General features: G+C 49.9%; 1 protein-coding gene across 1 annotated transcript; it reads left to right on the top strand.

Annotated features, from left to right (window-relative positions):
- Positions 1-708: 708 nt before the first annotated feature.
- CSNK1E (casein kinase 1 epsilon) lies at positions 709-22,157 on the top strand. Its single transcript, XM_054185118.1, has 10 exons — positions 709-951; positions 5,149-5,236; positions 11,196-11,306; positions 11,469-11,617; positions 12,326-12,554; positions 18,780-18,950; positions 20,613-20,761; positions 21,284-21,476; positions 21,575-21,714; positions 22,092-22,157. The coding sequence occupies exons 2-10, from the start codon at positions 5,161-5,163 to the stop codon at positions 22,122-22,124; spliced, it is 1,251 nt and encodes a 416-aa protein (XP_054041093.1). The 5' UTR covers positions 709-951; positions 5,149-5,160; the 3' UTR covers positions 22,125-22,157.
- Positions 22,158-23,103: the final 946 nt, after the last annotated feature.

Genomic DNA, 23,103 nt, shown 5'->3' with positions numbered 1-23,103 from the left:
AGCTGCTCTGGGGCTTGCTGTGGCACATGGTGGCCACCTGGCCCCCAAACACCCCGGGGGTACCCCCAGCTTCGCCCCTATCTGCTGGTAGGCACCCGTGGGCTGCTGTCCCTCCATGTTAGGGTTTCGGTGTGTGTGCTGACATTTGTGCGGGTTTGCTGGTGTGTCACCCAAGGGGTGGCCCCCAGCTCCTGAGGGGCATGAGCCAAGGAGCCCTGACCCTCTCTGTGGGATTGGGGCAGCTCTGACACCTCGCGGGCCTTCCTGGCTGGGCATGCCCCCTTGGCATCCGCCACCATCGCGGTGGGACCCAGCGCGCTTGTGTGAGGATCCCCCAGTGGGACCAGGAGATGAGGATCCCCAAGCGGTACCATGCAACGGCGCCATATTGGGGCTGCCCCACTGCTGCCCCCCGCTGCTGTGGGGTGCCACGGGTGGGCTGTTGCCCCACTCCCCCTCCCCCGAAAAAGGAAAAACCTTCAGCGGGGACCCCGGGGGCCGCTGAGGGGAAACGTCCCCCCAAAACCCACCCTCTGTGTGTGTGGGGAAGGGGGAGTGGGCCACCCCCTGTCCGGGGCTGAGGGGGGACGCCGGGCGGGCGGCGGGAACGGCGGCGGGTGGTTGCGCCTTTAACGTCGGGCGAAGGAGGAGGAGGAGGAGGAGGGCTGGGGCTGCGTTGGGTGACATCAGTGGGTTTGGCTCCGGGGCTCAATGGAAACTGGGTGAGCGCCGGGCTGTGCCGAGCACACGCCGGCTGGAGGGGACGGCGAGCGGGCGGGAGGCGGCAGGCAGCGCCGCGCCGCGCTGAGCCGAGCCGAAGGAGGAGGAGGGACGCGCCGGGCACGGCCGCCACCAGCCCTCCCCAATCCTCCGTCATCCTTCCCGCCGCGGCCGCCGGGCCCCCTGACAGCCGGCGGAGCAGCAGCCCCACACGGCCCCCTTCCCGCCAGGGTGGGTATGGGGGGCGCCCGCCTCCATCTTGGGGCGCAAACCCCGGGGGAAAGGCGGCCCCTCCGGCTCTTTGTGTGCGCGGAGGGAGGGGGAGGGGGCGGGGGAGGGGAGGGCAGGGCGCGATGCGACGGGCCGGAGGGGGGTGGGGGGTGAACCGGGGGGGGGGACAGCGGGGGACAAAAGCCCCTTTGTGGGGGCGCGGGGAGGGGGTCGCCCCATCCGGCGGCGGATTTTGGTGGGGGGGGGGGCTCCCCCATCTTCTTCCCCTTGTCCCCCTGTCCGGGCCCTGCCGGCGGGGCCGAGGCGAGCGGGAAGGGGGCTGCCGCGCCGTTCTCCGTGGGGGGCTGCGGGGGTCCATGCCCCCCCCCCCCCCAGTGTGATTTAACCCCCCAACTCACTGATGCTCCCCGCCTCCCTTCCCCAGCCCCCGATATCGCCTGTTTCGGGGGGATGTGTCCTGCTTTTTTTTTGTGTGTGTGTGTGGGGTGTCGGTGTTTCCTTTTCGGGGGGGCGGTGAGGGCGGGGGTCGGCGGCCGGAGCCGGGTTGGGGGGTGGGGGACGACGCACACGGGGAGAAGTTCAGCGCCGTTCCCGGGGGTGGCTGCTTTTTGTTACCTACCCGGAAAAATAACAGCCCGGGTAAGGCTGTCTTCGCGTAGTGTTTTGCCTGTAGGGGGTGGGGGTGTAAGGGACATATTTATTATTATTTTATTTTTTGTGTGTCCCCCCCCTCCCCCCCCCCCCCATCCCCTTGTTTTCCTGTTGTGGCTATTTCTTCCTCAAATGTAGTCCAAATGCTCTGTACGTGGGGTTTCTCTCCCTCCTCCCCCCCCCCCCCATCTTATTTGTCGCTAGATCCTCTCCTTTTTGTAAGTGTGAAAGGGTCTGGAGGGGTTTGATGTTTTGCATTTCAATCAAAATGTAATTTTTTTTCTCTTATGTTTTTTTTTTTTTTTTCTTCCTTCCCATTTTTTAAACCGGTTCGAATTATTGTTTTGCCAGCCTCTTCCTTTATTCCCTTCGCACACACGCACACAAAAAGCCATGTAAAGCCTTTATGGTCTATGGGCAAAGCAGCCCCCGCTCCCCACACTTCCCCAGAAAGCTGGAGCGGTGCTGGGCTCGGCAGCCTCCATTATGGAGCCCTGGGTTTGGTTTTGCGTGTGGCTTTTGCTAGCCAGGGCATCTTCTTGCTCCCGATCCCCGCAGGTGGGATCAAGGTGGCCCTCCTGTCGTGTGTCCACCCCCCCCCCCAAGATTGTCCCCGCATCTTTAGTCGCCATCGGTGCTGGCACAGCGGAGCGAGATCAACTCTTATCGTGTGTTTATATAATGGCCTTTGTGCCTGTATGTGGGTATTTTATATTATATAAAAGGGGATTGGTGCAAAATGGTGTGTGTGGGGAAGCAGCGCTGGCGGCTGGATAGTAATTTGTTTTTTTTATTTTTTTTTGAGGCCGTGTAGTATATTGTAGGTGTCTGTGTAATGTTGGGTATGCACGTATGCAGACGCTCCTGCAGAGCACACACTCGCTTTGAGGTTGTATGTGTGTTAATCCCGTATGGAAAACTAAATGGTTTAACTAAATGATTGCCCTGCAGCCCCTGGGAGCGCTGCCTTGGCTGGAGAGCTCAGGGAGGGTGGTAGGGCAGGGGGGGTTAAGCCTGCTGGGAGGGAGGGACGGCTTTTTAAATTTTACACATATGGACAATATATAGAGAGTAATATAAATTTCATATATAATAATATAAATTTTATATGTAAAATTTTCTTCTTCTTGTAATAGTAGGCCTGAAGATCAGATGATAAGAGCGGAAGCTGTAGATGGTGGGGGTGTGTGTGTGAAGTAGAAGGAAATGTGGTAGATGTTTGAGCTCCTGGAGCAGTTGTTTGGGAGGGGGGAATGGGTGGGATGTGTGTGTCCTGCCCGCTCCCCTTACTGTAAATCCAGGCTGTTGCTCTCTGGCTGTCCTCCACCCAGGTTTTTCCAATCACACTTGTGTGTGTGTTGTGGGGGGATGGAGATAAGGCGAAATGACAGCTGTGTGAGACCCATGATTTTTCACTCCCATTATCCTGCTTCCCCGCTTCCACCCCCTCGCCCTGGAGCATTTTTCAGATTCCCCTTTGGAGCCTGTTGCTTAATCAGCTAGAAGGGCTGCTGCCTGGTTGTGCGAGAAACCCTTCTTAACCTGGCTCCTGCCTGTCCCAGAAGGGTGGGACCAAATTTTGGCTTGTGACTGTGGTGTTGCGGGAGCAGTAACCCCTGTGCCCTGGTGCCGAGGGGACCTCGCCGAGACCTGTTGCCCGGCCTCTGCGGCTTTCTCGGCTGTGCTTACCCTGGCTGGGAGTTGGATCCAAGTGGAAGTGCTCAGGGTCCGCAGGCCTGGGGCGAACGTGGCCACGAAGGAAGGAAGTTTGAGAGCCTGTCTCCCTGACAGTGGTGTGACGGGTTCCCGGGGACACGGACCTTTGATCGCTTATTGGAGTAGGAGTGTAAGCAAGTCAGATGTATGTTAATGTGGTTAGACAGAACAGCAGGCAGCGGATAAAAATCATGTCTGTTTGCTGCGCCCTCACCCAGGTACGCCTGCCTCCTGGTTCGGTTCCCAAGGCTCTGCCTACATTCCTTGTAGTAAGAAAGTCAGAAATAGCCACAGGGTTTTGTAGACTTTAGACGCACAGAAACCCACATGCATAAGTAAATACTAGGTGAGGGGACTCCACCTCTAAGTGTTTTGTGTGTGGTTTCTAGTGATTGGAGCTCTGCTTTCAGGGTTCACAATGTCCCCTGAATGCTTTGATAGGATTATTTCCCCGTACATCTCCGCAGCCCGTCCATTCCTCTTTCTGTAATCCCGTCTCCTGGGGCAGGAGAAGCAGCTCTGGGTTTATAGTATGCCCAGAATCCTGTAGCTGGGATTATATTTTTTTGTGCTTGTGTCTCACAAGGCCGTTCCTCCCTCCTTTCCTTCAGTGATGCTTTCTTCCCACTGAGCTCTAGCAAGGGAAAGTTCCTCTCACCTACTTGTGAAAACATGAATCATTCCTCACCTTTCCTGTCCCCAACAGGCTCTGTGTCTGCATTTTGTACGCTAATAATGTGGCAGTGCATAAATTAGGAGTGTGGCAAATCCCTCTAAAAGGAACCGCGTTGGCTATCTTGGGAAGAGCCGCGGTTTCTAGAATAAGTTGGTGGCCTTGGAAGGGGCGAGGGAAAAGGGGCTGTTAAGGGGGGAGCTGCTGGAACTGTGTTCGGCTGAGGTGTTTGTAGCAGAAGTTGAGGTTGGCAGGGAGAGCAAACTCTGTGGCTGTGGTCCTTCCACCTAGTTGGTTTTCTGTGGAAGGTGAGTAGGCTAAGCCTGGGCATGTTGATGGGGTATAGCAGGTCAAAGGGTTAGCTAATCACCTCAGGTAAAGGGATGAGGAAAGGCCTGAGCTGCTAAAAACAAACAGCCAGCACACCTAGGTAGGCAGCAGAGGCGGAGAGGCTCAGGTAGACCAAAGGAGGCTGTGATCCCATCAGCAGAAGTGCGTGGAGATAAGCAAATGACGTTCCTAGTCAGTGTGCACCTTGCAGGGTTCAGTTCAGCGAGATGCCTCCTCCCTGTCCCCTGTGCTGGCCCCTGCCTAGGGGCAATGGAGTCGCTCCTGGCAGTCTGTCTGTCTCTCAAAGCCCTTGGGTCCTGTCCTTCACCGCCACCAAGGTGCTGGTCTAAGGCTGGGCCAGAGAGCGCTCCTTCTCATGGGGTTTATTTTGCATGTCCTGTCTGGTGCCTCCTGTGGTTATCACTGTCTAGGTGCCAGGTACTGTAGGTTACAAGGGGCAGTATCATTTCTCTTCACAGTAGTGTGAAGTGATCACCCACTGAAATCTTCTTAGGAGGGATGTCCTGCCCCCCCCAGTCTCTGAACAAAATGGTGGGGAAGAGATTCAACCCTTCTTCATTCCCATAATGGGAACATGGAGAACATACTTGAAAAGGGTCATGTTCGGGCAGCATTTCTAGCTCATGCTGCCTCTGGACATCCAGGAGGTCAGGAGCGGTGATAGGGGCCATGTAGTAAGTGAAATATTTCAGGATTAAAAACTGTACCCAGCCTGTGGGTGAAGTGGGGAGGTCTCTTCTGTAGTCTTACATGATTCACTTCCTGTTTCTGCTCTGACACTGCGTTTTCTGTGCTTCTTTTCTCAGCACGACTGAACCATGGAGCTTCGAGTGGGGAACAAATACCGTCTGGGCAGAAAGATTGGCAGTGGTTCGTTTGGAGACATTTACCTAGGTGAGTGTGAGCCTCTGTCCTTCCACATGCAAGATTGTTTTTCTCAGTTGCGTCATTGTTCTGGGGTTGTTTTTCTTGCCTGTTGATATTTGTGGGCACCATGTAAGGTTGGAGGTGGTGGAGACAAAAAGAGCTTCAAGGAATACTGCTGGTTGCTGACGGTCTTTTGATGGCAAAGAAAGTGGGATGAGCTCAGTTTTGCCTCGCAGGTATTGGAGAGACAGCAATGTTTGATCAGACTGATTTAGATTTGGACTGTTCAGAGCATATTTGTCATACACCCTACTCCAGCTCTCTTACTTCCTTTTCTTGAGCTTGGGTGTGTGTGGGTGGTGGAAGTGGCTGTTCCTTCAGGGTAAACGGAATAAAGTTTTGGGAAGATTGGTAGTGGAAGAGGTGGTCCGTCACCTGTGAGAGAGGTCTGAGACTAAGAGATGTAAAACGGGTCAGAGAGGCTGGCCTGGTTAAAGTCCTGGGGCCTAGATCTGTTGGATCTGTAATGGGATTTAGAGTTAATGTCTGGAATGACCTGAGCTGGGAGCTCAATGGACAGAGCCCATGAGATGCTGGGTTTCCTGTTATCGCAGCAGGTCACTTGGGGAGAAGCTCTTCCAAGGCAGTATGCTGATGTGTAGATATGTTCCCCGATGCTTTGCCTGCTGATGTTTTTATTGGCTCATACTATGTGGGGCCAGAGTGGTGAGACTACCCAGTAGCCTGATTGATCACTCCGTGAGAGCTGGTGTGGCTTTACCTGTCGTCTAGTTCTCACCGCTACCTGTTTAGCTGTAGCCCTGCAAGCCAGCAGAATGATTGTCCTCTCCCTTCTTGGTGTTTGCACCCTTTGGGTACTTACAGATGGTCGTCATGTGCTCCTTGACTGTTAATTTGCTCGGTTGAGTTGTAGTTTGCTTCTCAGTACATCTACCACTCCTTGCTCTTGCTGCTCCTTCATTTTTTCCCAGTTTGTCCATCTGCTGAGCAGCTTGGAGCCTACACAGCATTCGAGGTGTGGCATTTCCAGTGCCTGGCAGTGAAGGGCTACCCTTGAGTGATCTGTAACGTGATGCCTCTGCATAGACTGCTTTGGATCTCCTTGGCTTCCCCCATCACCAACACCCTATCAGGTTGCAGAGTTGGCCTTAGCGCACTGTCAGCTGTATTGTAGATCTCTTCTAGGTTCTGCAACATCTTCCCATCCCTTCCTGAGTTCCTTTCATTGAATACCTCTTGTTCAGATTACTTTTCCCTGTGTTTGTATATCACCTGTTTTCTCCCTCTGGCTTTTATCTCCAGTTCCCTCTTGCTTTATTATTCTCTCTTGGTTGGTGTTAGCAGCCTCTCTTGATGAAGTATCCTGTGGGAATCATCAGTAACAGGCTTTGCCACCTTTATCCAGAGCATGAACAAAGATGATAAATAATGGATCTGGGATCCCAATTCCACCATGTGCTGCCTTTACTGCAGCCTACTCCTGTATGTCACTCCTCTGTGGTCCTCCAGCCAGTTAGTGTCTCAGGTGACAGTGCTTTTAATTCCCAGGTGCTAGGGATTGAGGGATGATAGCCCAGACACAGCATTTTCCACCTATACTAGAGCTTGAAGCCTTCCAGACTCTCTCTAGGACAGTATAAATTGTTGGGATCTTGCAAAACATCTGGAGTACACGTGGAGAAAGAAGGGAGGAACTGAATGGAGAAGCCTGATACTGTATTCCTCTGCACCACGGAACAGGTCATCCACCTGTGCAAAGGGGGCATGGAAAACAGGCTCTGGTGAAGGGGTTGTGCCCACAGTGCCTGTAACCAAACAGCACGAGAGGTAGAGGAAGCCCCATCGCCCTGATGTGGTGAGCACAGCAGGATCCTCCAACTGCCGAGTTCAGCCAAGTTACTTGAATGCAGTATCAAAGCCCTTGTGATGTTCATTGAGGTGCAAGCCAGCGTGTTTTGAAGCAGTGATAGCGAGACTTCTTGGAGCCTGGGTGACTCCCCAGCCTGGAGGGATCGGGCATGTAGTCTCTGATGGTGCGTCTGGAGGACGCTTGTACTTACGCTATCCTCTCATGGTCTGCTCTGCAGACAGAGGGACTCATTCACAAGGACTTCTGTCCTGCACCAGATTCACCTCATAGTTCTCCCTCTTGATAATGGTGTGTGTCGTGGTTTGGGCCTCAAACCAGGACAGTGTGGAGACAGTGCAGAGACAGACAAGCCTTGTCTGTCTCTGAAGGCAAGCGTGGCTGAGCTGGATTTGTCCCCAGCTTCTCTCTTTCAGGATGTTAGCACCTTCACCCACTCTGTGACCAGTGGGTACTACTACGTGCTGTGCTCTTTGGGATTTGTTTTTGGGTTTTCCTTTCAGAAGGAAACTTGAATTTCTACATGGGCAGACACAAAGGATGGACTCCTGTTAATCCTCAGCTGGGGCTTAAAGCACAATGCCTTGCTTCCATGCCCTGTCTTGGGGGATATTCTCCCCACGTCGGCTTGGGAGGGCGGGAGGTGAGATCGGGCTGCCCATGGGACTTGGCTAGCCCATTTGCCTCTAAAAAAGCTCACTCAGGATAGCAAAACCCAGTTTGCAGAGGAATTGCCGAGACCTTTGGGCTGTCAGGAGAGGTGCTTTGTCAGAGGTGTTGGCCGAGAGGCAGGGCAGGGTTGCTGGATGTGGTAGGAATCGCCAGGCTGGGATGCACTGGAGGGGACATGGGTGGTGGAGAGGAGCTGGGCAGACAAAGCATGCTGGGACCTGCATTGGCTGGGGACAGTTCCTGGTGGCAGGCTCCTCCCTTGCTGGGAGGGAGTGCCTTCCCTTTGTTTCCTGGCCTGTTAACTCTCTCTCGCCCTATCTGACTTCTTCCATCTGTTCCCAGCCCTCCTTTTCTTCCCCTGGCAAGCTAGTGAGAGGGAACAGGGGGGCCGTGCCTGTCGGCTTGCCTGATGCGCAGGGAGGGCGGCGTTTATTGTATCAGACTTGCAGTAAAGCTTCCACTCCGAAAAGATCCTGTTTAAAAAGGTCCTGTTTAGCCGGTGACATCCTCTGTCCCCGGGGCCCCGTTTCAAACAGCTCGTGATGAATGAGTTGAATTTGTGCAGCCCCCACAGCGGAGCGAGACTGGGGGTGGATGTTAGGAATTATCCCCAGTCCTACATACGTCTCTCTCGAGTGGCTGAAGGCTCTGCTGCGTTTTTCTGAAAGGGAAAGGGAGCAGAGAACTGTTGCTTTTGTATCTGTATCTTTAAAAAAAGATGGTGGTTAAAGCGTGGAACAAAGGATCAGAGGGACTCCTGCCCTTAAATTCCCTCCTCACTTTAGGTGGTCTAGGTCTGGGTAGATCTCTATCCAGGAAATGGTAGAGGGAGGATCCTGAAGACATAGGGTGGTTTGGGGAGGGGACGAGCCTAAAGTGTTCAGTTGGTGACCCCCTCAGCGAAGACTAATTCCTCATTAGGTCTGATCCATCTTATTTTTGCTGTTCCAGACCACAGGGTTGTTTCTTCTTTTTCTAAGAGCCTAACACCTGTGTTTAGCCTATGGAAAGTGTGGGGCTGAAAGCCACGTTGATCATTTGAATGGCATATTCACATCTTGCAGAATCTAAGTTTTCTTGATGCTTACCCCTCCTTTCCTTTTTCCTGCTTTACATGCTCACAGATAGCACTCCCCACCTGCAGACAGCCTAGTAGATGGATGCATCATCATCTTCCTAAACACACGGTGTAATGTGGAGACGAGAACTCATTCATCTTACCACTGTTCAACTTCGGGGAGTAGGGTTCATTCAGAATGCTAATGCTACCACTGCCAAAAGTTAGCAAGACTTATCATTGTGTGTTTGTCAGCAGATGGACTAGGAAAGGGAAGAATTCCCCCAGGGAACAGACACGGGAGATGGTGCAGAACATTTGGAGGAAAGTCTTCACAAAGGCAGGGGAAATAGAGAAGAGAAGGAAGCGCTCATATCTTTTTTGATGTCCTGGGTGTTTCCATGCTGAATGAGGGCCAGTGATTGAACGCTAATTTAAAAGGTAGATGCTAGTTCAGGGCCATGTTCTTACTGGTCTTTTCCTTCTTGCACTCCTGATGCTTGTAAGAAGGGTCCTGTGGTGGAGTGAAGGGAATGTAGAGACTTGTTTTGCTGGCCAGCAGTTTTTAAGTGGAAAATGCCATCATCTTCCCAAAAGTAACCATTGGTCAAATGGCTCTAGCTCTCAGGATGGCTTTTTCCCTTTCCCTTCTCCTACATCTTGAGTAAAATCCCTTATTAAATTCATCCCATTGCTCCTCCTTCCCCTCCCTTGGAGCACCCTAAATAATTCCTCTCCCTCCTTAGTGTTTACAGCCTTCAAATATTTGCAGACTGTTGTCATGTCCCATTCTTTCTCCCCACCCTTCTTCGTTGTATCTCTCGTCTATGTTACATATTTAGCTCTTTTAATCTTTCTTAGTAAATCAATCCCCCTAGGCCCCAATCATTTTTGTTCCTCTCTTACAAATTCCTAGCAGCTTGTCTGTCTTGACCTGGCGCTGTAGTATCTAGATGACGTCTTTTTGCTAACAGGCAGCTCTTGGCTAACTTTGTGTACAAGCCAGAACTCTTCAACAGGAGATGGATATCCTTAGGATCCAGAGGGAAAAGGGATCCAGTTGTGTGAACATTTCCTTTTTCTCTTTGGTCCTTGGCTCTGGAGGTGGTGTGTGAAAAAGGATGGGTGGAGAGTCCTGTCTGCAGCTGTCCTTGTGGACTCTGAAAGTAATCACATGGATCGAGAGGCACGAATTAACCAGACCTACCAAACTAGCTATGGGATATCTACAAAACATCGCCTTTGACTCCAGCTTATGTTTAGCATGCATGTTCTGGAGTAGGTTATTTTATGACAGTGTTGATAAGCTGATCGTGGTCAGAGCTGCTCTCTGATTTGTGTTTGAGTACAATTTTTAATAGTTCCGGATATGAGGAAGGGCTTGTCTCTGTGTGTGTGTGTGTGAGGCAGGCATGGGGCGGGGGGGGGGTAGAGAGAAGCAAGTCTTGAGTGTCATTCCCGTGACCTGTGTACAGATCTTCACCCTTTCCATTTTAGGATGATGTGAAACATCTGGAATCCTCTTGGCTAGTATGAGATAAAGACCAGCCTGTTGCTCCTTTGACAGCGCACTTTGGGACCAGAGTGCTGGCTTTCGTGGCTGGCAGCTCAGTTCTTTTCAGAAAGAAGCGCATGGGGTGGTCGGTTTGTGTCATCTCAATCTAGCAATACCTTCAACAAAGGCATCTGAGTAGCTTAATTCGGTACCGGATTTGGTTTACTTCTTCATGCTTCTAAATTAGGATATAGCCAATGTTTCTGTGTTGGCAAAAGATAAAGGTATTATTAAAGCCCTCAGGAGAGGGAGAAGCTGGAAATTTGGGAATTGTCTGTATTGAGCAGGTCAGGGCTGTGGAGAAACCAGAGGTAGCTGGGAATGTTAGCAATGTCTCCTCCTGAACTAATTGGCTCTGTTGAAACAATGTACCTAAGGTAACCAGTAATTTTGCTCAGGAAGAGGTACTCCATATCACTGCCTGGGGGGGCTGGCTTGGGTTCAGGGGCTAGGTATATATATCATCAGGGACAGCTAAAGCTTCCACTCGGTTTAGGTACTGCTGATACATAGAGATTGACCTCCTTAAGTCTGGTGCTTTTTGAGATAAGGAGGCAGTTAACACATTGTAGGACTACTGTTCTGGCCTGGCTGCAGGATCAGAGCTGGTTTTCTGTTCGTGTGCCTTCCTCTGGGCTTGCCTTTGCAAATGGCAGCGCTGGAAACTGTATGAAGTGGCTGAGTCTCATTGCTGTCACACAGGATAAATTTCAGGGCAAATCTTACGGTTTTACCATCTGTACGGGCCTTGTTAAAATTGTTTAGCTTCAGCGGAAGCTTGCACAATCTTTATTTCACCCTCATTTCCCTGCAGGAGCCAATATTGCGACTGGTGAAGAGGTGGCCATCAAACTGGAATGTGTCAAAACCAAGCATCCCCAGCTCCACATTGAAAGCAAGTTCTACAAGATGATGCAGGGAGGAGGTGAGATGGGGAGGAAAGGATGGGGCCGGGGGAGTGGTTGAAGAAGGAAATTATTCTGGAGGGCCTTAGAAAGGAAAGGATTTGGTGTTACATGTGATCTTCTCAGCAGGGGATGCAGCAGTTTTCCTCTGTTCCGTGGGCTTAATCTTTCTCTTTCCCCAGTGGGTATCCCCTCCATTAAGTGGTGTGGAGCAGAGGGGGACTACAATGTGATGGTGATGGAGCTCTTGGGGCCCAGCCTGGAAGATCTCTTCAACTTCTGTTCCCGCAAATTTAGTCTCAAGACAGTTCTGCTCCTGGCAGACCAGATGGTGAGTTTCCTCTGAAGCATTTGTGCCTACTCTCCTTTTCCATGCCTCTTTTTTTTTTTTCTTTATTTTTTCTTTTCTTCTCTCCTATCCCCTCTGCTCAAGAACTGCTATATCCCAGGCTTTTTTCATTTAGCAGCAAGTGGCTGCCAGGTTTCTATTTCTTGATGAAGCTGGGGGCCTGGAACCTGGGCACTGCTGGCTTTTCTTGATCTCCACGCCGGCTGCTCACCCTGTGTTAACATTGGGTGCATTAGCTTTTGCCTGTGTGATGAATGACTGGCATCACTGTTTATGTCGACTCAATTGCCTATGTCCTAGGTTTAAGACCCTTGGTTGTTCTGGACTCTCTCCTTTCCCAGCCTGGCTAAGTTTTAAAGTTGACTTGTGTCAATACTGAAGCTCAAAGTTTTAGTCTGTATGAACTTGCTTTCCATCCTTCCTTGTGGTGCTAACGGTGACTTCCCCAGATGGAGGACTGGGATGGCGTGCAGGGTTGAATTCCATCTCCATTCTTCATTTCAAGATCCTTCTGCCTCCAGAGGGTGTCTTTTTTCCTTGACTGTCATCTGTGATATTCTCTGCAAAATGTCCCTTTCCCTGCTCTGACAGGCCACTCTCCTGGACAGGGTACTTTTTTTAACAGATGCAGTTAGGGTGAGTTACCTTCTCACTTGTCTCACTATTTGTTTATTTATTCCCTCTCTCCAGATCAGCCGTATTGAGTACATTCATTCCAAGAACTTCATCCACCGGGATGTGAAGCCAGACAACTTCCTTATGGGCCTCGGCAAAAAAGGCAACCTAGTATACATCATTGATTTTGGTTTGGCCAAGAAGTACCGAGATGCCCGGACCCACCAGCACATCCCTTACCGGGAAAACAAGAATTTGACTGGCACAGCCCGTTATGCTTCTATCAACACCCACCTGGGAATTGGTGAGCCTGCTGTTGCCCCTTGGTGGGGCTTTCCAGGGGAGGTCGCGTGTCCCCAGAAGTAGGGGGTTGGGTTCTGTGCCTGGTGCTGCTGACCTGTGTTGAGATGGTGGGCAAGTAACTGTTATGCCAGTGTTACCTCACCTGCCTTTTGTGGCACTTTGAGCTCCTGAAGGCAGCAATTGTCTACCAGTGTGTGTTTGTGCGCTGCTTAATACAATGGGGCCTATTTAGCAGCAAGGCTGTGGCCTCCCTGACTTTACTTCTACTAACTCTGTCTTGCACAGTTTTTGCTGGCTGATTAGATATATAAAGGAGGCGTTTTCAGGCACTGAGCCTTTGGGGATATGTGCAACCAAAACCTCTCATGTTGACTCCTGAGTGCCTTCATCAGTGATTGTTCTGCAGCTGTCAGAGCAGGAGGATACAGACCCATTGCAATATGGTCATGCTCCTGTTACCCACCGCTGAGGATGGGGACAGCCGTGTGCTGGAAGCGTACAAGAAGCTGAAATAAGGGGAGACTTCCTACTGCCTGGACATCCAGGTTTTGTGATTGAGGATTGGCTGCCATGGGCCTTGAAAATACATGTGTCTGAGAACCTCACTGCCCCAGAGAGAGACTGAAGCATATTTAAGGAGGTAGGGCTCTGTCCTTAGTGTCTATGGCTAGTACTGTGGGGATAAAACTAGTCTGGGAAAGAGCGCTGAGAGTTCAGCCAGGTCTTACACTGGTGATGGCCATCCTGACAGGTTTTGTAAAAACCTTGTGCAGGTTAGTACCCACTGCACTCAAACCTCCTGAAGTCACCTAAACTCTCGTCTTCGGCATGAATCCCTGCCTGGTGTGCCACACCTGGTTGCTGTGAGGAACAGCAGGTGAAAATCTCTTGCAGTTTTTCTTCCGTTCCCTGACTGGAAACTTCTCTCTGTTGTGTTATCTCTTTCCCCTGCTAAACTTTGGGTAAACTTTGTCTGTCCGCAGTGTGAGGCTTTCATAGTTACCGTGGACTCTGTTCTGAGCAGGCTGACTTGGTTCTGGTACTGATTGGCAAATCCAAAGAGCAGAAACATTGAAGTTGCCCTGGCTGTCAACCCAGGAAGGTAGCTGCTGTGCTCGCAGCTCAGTTTTTATCTCTGGGAGACTTTCTACTGAAATGTGTAAGCTGGGAATTTGGAAATCAGAGCAGGGAACTCAAACCTTTAAAACTAACAGCTTCCACAGGATTTTGTGTCCTCATTCTTCCTAGGGAAAGCTTCCCATTCTCCCTTCTTGCAGATGGTTTCTCAAAAATCTGAAGTCAAGACTTGACCTGCAGAAAATAAAGCAGTTTCCCATTGTCTTCCTTGCTTAATACTGTATAACTGTAGACTGAAAATGCGTTATTTATATCGAAATGGGGTGTGTTGAGAGTGGGCTGTGATCTCCTGACCTCTTCCATGTAGTAAAAATAGTTCTTGTAGGGTTTTCCAAGTTGGTCTTCTGTATTTTGGCTTGACTTGCTTATATATAACTGACTCTCCATCGAATTCTCGGTCAGGATTTCCACAGCCATGGTAACTGTCACAAGGGGACATGCATAAAATAATTCTCACTACTGTGTCTGTTGATACTTTTGTGTGTGCCTGCTCTGTCTGAACTGATCACGAGAGGCTAAATGTCTGGTTGTGGGGTTGTTTTTTCTTTTTGAAGGACTTTGTTATTCATCCCACCCCAACTTAGCCCTTTACTACTGGTGCTTGGTTTGTGTATCAGGATGAACAAACAACGTCTGAGCACTAATCCGAGGGCAAACTGCATAGGCCATCGGTCGCTCTGTTCATGCGCAGCCATCACTCTCTTCGTGCCCTTTGCTTCAGGAAAGTCGGGGTGTGAGTTACTCTGCGCAACAGGTCTCCGGTGTACTATCTCCACGTTGCAGATGGTTTCCCTGAATGGCATAAAGGTTACATGGCTTGCCTGGAGGAAAGGGGATGGGGGTGTCAGGGTTGCAGCTGGAGTTCCTGTTTCTCAAGACCTTGCCACAGGGTGTATGACGGACACATTTGTGAGTTAGCAGCATTGCCATGGGAACCGTCACTCTGAATTTTTTGACTTTCCAGAGACTAAATTCTCTGTCTTAATGTTACATTAATGTGGTTTAGGGAGAGGGAAAGAACCAGGTGCCAGGGTATTCGTGTGACAGGAATAGCAAATGAATAAATGCCTTTATTTGAATGTGCAAGCTAAGGGTTGGGCATTCCAATGTCTGGAGGAAACACATTCTTTTCCCAGTGACTGGGTGTGTGGGGGGGGGAGGGCGGGGAAAGTAGGAGGCAAGATCTGGGAGGGTTTCCACAGCTGGAGGCTTGCTGTTGAGGGAGTCATTGGACTGTGCAGGCTTTTGGTTCACGCATTCCAGTCAATTTTCACATGCTCTGGGGATGAGAGTCCCTTGCACCCTCTGGAGCTTGTAAAGTCTGAAATAGATGCCCGGGGTGCCCAGGAGACAGTCTTGGAAGAAGCCTGGTGGGCTCTGTCTGGAAAACAGGAGGCTGGGGGCAGTTCTTCCCCAAATGTCTGTCCTAGATGGCATCAGCGTAGGCTGTGCAGAGCATAAAGTTCTTCTGCCCATCCTACCCTCTGTCACCCATTCCAGATTTTTGTGTGTTTTAAAAGTCTGTTGCCATGCAGTGCGGGGAGAAAGGGAAATGTAGTCCCAGCATGTGCAAAATCAGATCTGAGTATATAGTCAGGAAAATGTTGCTTGGTTAAGACTGCTTGCCCCAGTGAAGACAGCTGATTTCTCGGGAGTCCTGCATGGGAACAGCATCGCTTTGAATAGGATCGGGGTGAGGGGAAGCGCTGTCTTGGGGGACCAGGACGCACTTTACACCGCAAACAAGTTTTGTCACGAAACCTTGCATCCAAGGCAACCAGTCCTCGGTCTCCTGTATTTGCCCAAGCATGTCTTCCCCAGGTAACTCACCGTCCTGCTACTCACCCCTGACTCAGCTCCTTCTGAGGACCCTGCTTTGGGGAGGGAGTGAGGGTGCGGGCTGGCTGGGAGCCTCCCTGGGAGTAGGAAGGAACTGGTAACAGATTGCTTGCAGGCTGGGTTGGGTTTGAGGGGTCGTGCTGGGTTGCTACCTTGTGTTTCATGTTGGAAAGGGTTTTGGGAGGGTGGGAGGAAAGGATGAGTGTCTTATAATAAAAGTAGCAGTCCCTCATCTCTTGTAGGAGAGCTGAGAAGCTGAAATAAAACGGAGAGAGGAAGTGTGATGTGGTGTCACAGGTCATGACTGTATTCGTGCTTCTGGACTGACCTGCTCTGGGCACGCATTGACGTCACTTGTGTTTCTCTTTCTCTTCTCAAACTGTAAAGTGAGATCTTCTGCCTGCGTTGCAGGCACGCTGTGAGAGTTAGTCAATGATTGTCAAGCTTCTAAAAGTGGAAAGTGGTGATGTTAAATAACGTTCTTTTGGTGTGTAGAGGTGAACTTTTTTTTCTAACTAATTAATTACTCCACTTTTGCTGTCTAATGTTACCTAGTATCCTGTGGCTGTTGGCATATGAGGCCAGGCTAAAAAAAGTAATAAATTTGGAGATAGCTTGGAGACATGTAATAGTAACTGAAGATGAAACAAAGAAATGGGAGGTAGGAGCTGTAGTTCTTCACCATCTTCCAAGGATGATTCATTCAGGATATTTTAGTCAGGGTCAGAGGTGAAAGATGGCTACAGTGTTTTCAGGTAGCTTGACAGGTGTGACCCAGTATGTTCTGCTTCAAGCTCCTCGTGGATTTGAATCTCACTGAAATTGTTTAAGTGGGCTACAATTACAGATTTTTGTAACCCCTCTCCTCGCCTCCAGTAAGGAATGTAGCATCCCCTGCTGACTTCAGTCTCCCTAAACTCAAGTCTTTTAATTCTGGCCTTCCCAAAATCACTAGGACTGTGCCTAAGCATATGTTCGCAGAACATCTCCTCTTGTTCTGGATGGGGTCGGTGGCTGTGCTCCAAGCTGCTGTGCTCCATGCAAATAGTGATGTGTGGTCCAGCCTACTTTAAGCAGTGTGGAGCTCAAGCACGATTTTGGAGGCAAGATCCTGATTTATTTCCAAAAGGCTGATTTGTCTGTTCGGTAGGTTTCTCTGGTTCCCGCCCTGTCTTTCCCTACTCCTCTGAGGGGCACTCCCATGCTCCAGACAGGGAACCCAGTTACAGGCTTTAAAGCTTCAGCACAGATAAGTTGAGGGCTGGCAAATTGCAGGATTGAGGTTACCTTTGTCACTTGTGCTTTCAGGCCCTGGATGTGCATTCTTCTGACTCCTATTTCCACAGGCCTCCTGTCTCAGGATGTAGGTCACTATCAAATATTGCTTAGTTTTATTTATTTTGTATGCGTGCTGTGTAATTGCAGCCCTCTGAGAGTACACGTGTCCCAGCCTTGGGCTAAATGCAAAATTGGGGGATTCTTTTCCCTTCTACCTTCATAGCATCTAAGCATCCCCCAGACAGTCCTGTAGTTATCTTTGGCAGCAGCCTGATAAGATTAGGAAGTATTATCCCCTTTAAAGTGGGCAGCGTGAGGCAGTAAGTTAGGTCAAAAAATGCTGTTATTTCTGCAGCCTCCAAGAAGGACACTTCGGGGATCTGCATGTCTGCTTTCTCCTCTACTCCTGTCTTGGAACATGGCATTTTTATGGCATTTCACGTGCTTTGAACCAAAAGGTCTCTCCTCCACTCAGTTATGGAGTGCTGACACCTTCCTTTTCTTCTGCAACCACCGTGCCTTTTTTTCCCCTTAATATTTTTAATTTGCCAAGCCTCCTAGTCCTCAAAAACACTAGGAGGTCGTGAGAGGCATGCAGGAGGAAAGAGGCCCATGATGACCCACAGCTTGCATCGGTACATCTGGACATCTAGATCTGTGACCTGCTACAGCTATTCCTTCGACAGGATTCAGTCCAGCTAGCAGAGTAAGCTGTAATAATCTACCGGCCTTTGGATGGGGCAGGTGGTAGCATGTAACTGATAGTGAGAATTAACCCACAGACCAATACGTAATCTGCAGCATCTTCTAGGACATGGCACTGAATCCAGCAAAACGTGCTGTAGTAGTAAATGAATCTAATAAATTAATCTCTTTAGTCTTTCTTCTACCCCTGTGCTCTCCCTCAAGCCATATTTTGCCTCTCTGTTATCTGTGTAAAGTACTTTTTTCATAGCGTTTAGTTTATTTGGGTGGGGAACAGGGACAAGAGCTTCTTGGCAAAATTTGTAGATGAATTTGTGTGTTGGAGGAGCTGGGAGGAGTTTCGCAAGTTAACCAGTCAACATTTTCAGTTGCTGAGATTCTGCATCAACTCCGTCTTGAGCTAACTTGCAACTTAAAATAGCATGGCCGTTCCAGAGAACAAGTTCAATGTAGAATGTTTTTGTTTGGGAAACAATTTTTTTTGTTTCATAAATAAGCATCTTAAAGTAGGCCCTTACAACGGCATATTAAGGGCAGCCCTTACTCTGAAGTAGAGTTAGTAGTGATGCCAGTTACACAGTCATTCCCCATTTGGAGGGGAACCTTTTGTTCTAAGTATACCTCTCAATTCATGCCTCTTTCTTCCACGGCTTGAAAAGTGCCACCAGTTCAGAAAGATCTTTGCACACTGTTACATGTTAGGCGTCTCTAAACTATCAACAAAGTCATTAACCACAAGAACGGGTCGCTAGTTCCTCGTTTCTTCCCTGTGTAAAGAATTTCAGGAGGTTAATTAGAAGATGTGTTTAAAATGGTTGTGCTGGGCTTACCTCTCTTAACTTTGTCTTTCCCTGCCTACCTCTGCCATGACTAATCCCCAGGGTAAAGTATCATTCTGGGTGGAGAAGTGTAGGTGCCCTTCCTCTGGGACTGGGAAAGTAGGCAGTGTTGCTGCAGCACTTCTTGAGCTGTTGAATTCTTGTGTGAATTAAGGCTTGTCCAAGTGAGGAGGTAGTCAGAGTAATTATTCATTTATGAAGTGGGTTGGGCTGTATGGGGAGAGGAGTGCTTTAACTCTGGCAGTATGAACATCCCCGCAGGAATTTGTACTGGAATGTCTTCTACAAGTTTGTCTATCTATAGAAATCTACCAAAGAAGAGAGGGGGTTTTTTTCTTTTGTTCCATGTTCACCTCCAAAGCTGTGTGATTACCAAAGCAGTTTTCGTTGTTGTTCACTTCTTGCCCCTGTGTAACTTCCTCCCACAGAACAAAGTCGCCGTGATGACCTGGAGAGCCTGGGCTACGTGCTCATGTATTTCAACCTGGGCTCGCTGCCGTGGCAGGGCCTCAAGGCTGCCACCAAGCGCCAAAAGTACGAGAGGATCAGCGAGAAAAAGATGTCAACGCCCATTGAGGTGCTCTGCAAAGGGTACCCTTGTAAGTGCTCTGATCTTTATAGCTGTCTTGTCTGGTGCATGGCTTGCTCTCCTGCTGAAACCCCATGGAGTCTTAAGTCCTGAGGGAACTTAAGTTAAGCCCAGTACCCCCAGACCAGAATGGGGTGCTGACACCAGTGATGAGAAGGTTAATAGACCAGTGGTGGTACAGCTCTGGTTCAGAAGTCGGAAAGATGGTTTTTATGGAGAGTTGAGCTTTGTGTTAGTGAGGGCATGAGGGTGCTGAGAGGGATCTTGAGGACCTCAGAAACAGCCTGGAAAGGGGCTGGGCAGTGAGGTGAGAAGGTGTGCTGATGATCCTGAGTTGTTATGCGTAATGAAGATGAGGGTCAACTGTAATGAATTCCAGAAATAACCAGGCAATGAAGTGGCAAATGCAGTTCTTTGTAGGTAAATGTGGAGTAACTATGTGATGGGAGAGCGGAAGGCTTGATCCTCATGTCACATGCAGGATAGTAGGCTCTGAACTGACCAGTGCCACTTGCCAATGAGCTGTTGCAGTTACAATAGATATTTGTGTGAAACCATCAACTTTGTGCTTTATGGCTGCTGAGGAAAGTGCATCAGGTGTTAGGGATTACTAGGAAAGCAAAAAGTACAACCAGTGTGCATAAAGCCATAGCCCACTCGTTCCTTGCATGCAGTGTGCAGCTCTGGTCCATCCCATTATTTCAGAAAGGATGCAGTAGAACAGGAAGAATGTCCAGGAAAGGGCCAGAAGGGTGATCAGAGGTGAGGTGATTTCTATACAAGCAACAAGTGAGTGGGCTAGAACCTGGAAAAGAGGTGATTAGAGTGGTGATAGAAGTCTACACTCTCGCTGTGCCTCCAGAAGTTTGGATGGGAGTTGATTATTTGGTGTCCCCAGCTTTTGTACTGGAAGAGAAACAAAACTGGTTCCCGCCAGCTTCAGAACAAAATGATGTGGTTCTTCACACAGCCAGTAGCAGATGTGTGGAACTCCTTCCCGGAAGATGATGTGGATTCTTAAAACTTATGGTAGTCCAAGGAGAGATCGGATAGATACAAGGAAGAGAGTTCTGCTGAGGGTTATTAAATAATTAGAAAGTACCTCCAGATCAGGAAGTTCCCTAAGCTGAAAATAGGTGGGAACTGGGATAATGTCAATGTAAGTGTCGGACATGCTTGCCCTGGTCTTTCTCTTCTGGAGCTGTCTACTTCTGACCACTGCTCAAGACAGGCTACTGGACTAGGAGGACTTCTGGTCTGGTCTGAGCTGAGCAGAACTAGCCTTTCAGAATTCACATCCCATCTTGTTTGTGCCGCTGCTCTGAACTGCCTTGCTCATCTTCACACCATGTAGGCCTGGCTTCCCAAAGCTCACCTCAGCCTGTTTTTTAGGGCTGCATTCCTACTTGCCTCCAGCAGGCTCTGTGACTTGCTACCTCTTGCTTGAAGAAACAGCCAGAAGAGAGAGATGCGTGAGCATTCCCTGTTTTTAAATAGGGATGGGATCTTATCGGTGGCCAAGGCACTGCAACCAGCAGGCTCTGTTTTCATTACGCAGCTCTGTGTCCGCCCTGGTCCAGCACACTGCTGATGAAATGCTACAGTGGCTCTGTGGTGGGACCCAGGGGGTTGGGATGGTGTTCAACAGCCAGCTGTTTTCTGCTTTCTCCAGCTGAGTTCTCGACATACCTCAACTTCTGCCGCTCACTGAGGTTTGATGATAAACCAGACTACTCATATCTGCGGCAACTCTTCCGCAACCTCTTCCACCGCCAAGGCTTCTCCTACGACTACGTCTTTGACTGGAACATGCTTAAATTTGTGAGTGTGTGTGTGGGGGGGGAAAGGGCTGGAGGGGCAGGGGTTGATTCATACCATGGAGATGGCAGGCAGTTTCCAAATTCCCTCCCCCATTTGTGCTTACCCTGGTGAGCAACTTGAGAAAGGGGACCAGGAGGAGTGAAAAGACGCAGAGTTATTTGGTGGTACTAACCGGGAAGTATAGCTGCTGTTGTATTAGTGAATGTGTCTGATGGAGCATGTGTGTCGATAGATCTATAGCTGTAGGTAGGTAGAGACAATTTTTTCAGGAGAGAGCTATGTTTGGAGGTGGGACACAGATGTGGATTGCAATATCCACTATATGCTTTCGTCCCCGTTTCTTCACCCAGAGAGGGCCTCATTCTCTTTCATGGAGTGGAAAATTGTGGAGGGAGAACGTGTTTTGGGGATGGAGCTTCGCTTTCTTGGTGTGATGGAGCACTGTGTGTTTTCTGTCTGGGGCTGCTGCTGTCTCTCCTGCCTGACTGCCATGCATGGCATGGGGATTTCTCTTTTCCTCAGGGAGCAGCCCGGAACCCCGAGGATATGGATCGGGAGCGGCGAGAGCACGAGCGAGAAGAGAGGATGGGGCAACTCCGGGGTTCAGCCACACGAGCGCTGCCCCCCGGCCCGCCTGCTGGAGCCACTGCCAACCGTCTTCGCAATGTCACCGAGCCCATGGCCTCCACCCCCACCTCCCGAATCCAACAGTCCGGTGAGTAGGGTGGGAGAGCTGGGGGAGGGTGCCACCCCTGTCGTTGGCTGGAAACCAAAACTATTCACTGATACTCTTGCATTTCTCTGCCCCGACAGGAAACACGTCCCCCAGAGCAATCTCAAGAGTGGACAGGGAGCGGAAGGTCAGCATGAGGTTACACCGAGGAGCTCCTGCCAATGTCTCCTCATCTGACCTCACAGGGCGGCAAGAAGTGTCACGGATTTCAGCATCACAGGTGAGTCTCTGCTGCCAAGTTCATGGCCTTGGCCTGGGTGTCCCAGAAGGACTAAGGGCCCCACAGCAGTTTTTACCTGATCTGCTGGAGCTGACGTGAGCTTCTACTGTGTGGTGAGGGGAGTGATACCAGGTTATGCCTTGGCTCTCCAGTTACCTATTTTCTGGAAGCCATACTCAGTACTGTCATCTTAGCTTTTCTTTGCTCCTAGTAAGCCTTCATCATCTTCCAGACCGCAGTGATTTGGAGAAGTGGAACAGTAAACTCTTGGGAGGGAGGGTATCCTGAGAGAAACATGCAGCCGTTCTGTTTTGGTGTCCTTCATGCCTTTTTTTCTTCCTTTCTATCCCTTACTTATTATTCCTCTTATTTTGTAGACAAGTGTGCCATTTGATCACCTTGGGAAGTGAGGAGCAATTGCCACTGGACCAGTGTTTGCTTAGGTGAGCCTATCCTCTGTGCCTGGGATCCCCCAAGGAGAGAATTGCTGGCATTAGGGACTAGGTTAAAGCTTTGATCTTGGTGAGGGGGATTGGTACGTTTCCTTTCCCTTCGCTTTACTTTGAGATAGTTTTTGGCTTCAGAGGGAAGAGTAAGGTTGGCTGCCAAAGCCTTGGGGGGATGGATTATCTTGGGCGTGAAGGTGGCTCCCATTTCTGCAGGAGGGTAGGGAAGGTAGAGAAGGTGTTGGGCTGGGGAGCTGTTTCCTTAGTTCCTAATGAATGCTTTTCTGGCAGTGTGATAGTGTTGGGGAGGCGAGTGCTGCGCATGTAATCAAGTGTGCGAGACTTTGCACAGCTAGCGAGTGCCTCTTGCAGAGGAAACAACAGTAGCTGGACAAGGTAACTCTGAGGGGTGGCAGGAGTGTAGAAGAAAGGGATGATTTGATTTGTTACGCTCCAGTTGTCATTGGAATTGTTGGGAATAGCCTTTTCTTCTAATGTCCTCTTTCCTTTTTCTTTTTTTTTTTCCCTCCCCCCCTGTTTCTAGTGTCTTCACTGTATTTTTTTCTTTTAAAAAACAAAAAACCCAAAAAAACAAACAAAAAACTAAAAAAAAAAAAAGACAAAAAAACAAACAAAAAAACCCCAACAGAATTTCTTTTTGCCAACGACGAGGAGTCGAGCTGTGCCCCCGTGCTGGCGTGAGCCGTTTCCGAGAGGGCCGCCTGCGTCCCCCAGCGTGAGCGAGCGCCTCCGAGAAGCTGACGACGTGGGAGCCGTGCGGGAACACCTCCGCTGCCCCCCCCCATGCCACCCCGGCCCTACCGCAGCCCCCACTGCCTACCCCAGCTGCCTCTCCTGACTCTCTGCTCCTGGCTTTGGTTTCTCTTTCTTTTTTTTTTCCGTTTTTTTTTTTTTTTTTCCTTCTTCTTCTTGGATATCTTCT

The sequence above is a fragment of the Rissa tridactyla genome, chromosome 1 (genome assembly GCF_028500815.1).
Source record: "Rissa tridactyla isolate bRisTri1 chromosome 1, bRisTri1.patW.cur.20221130, whole genome shotgun sequence".
Lineage (NCBI taxonomy): Eukaryota > Metazoa > Chordata > Aves > Charadriiformes > Laridae > Rissa > Rissa tridactyla.
The sequence above is the reverse complement of the archived record's forward strand: the minus strand, read 5'-3'. Positions and strand labels throughout refer to the sequence as shown.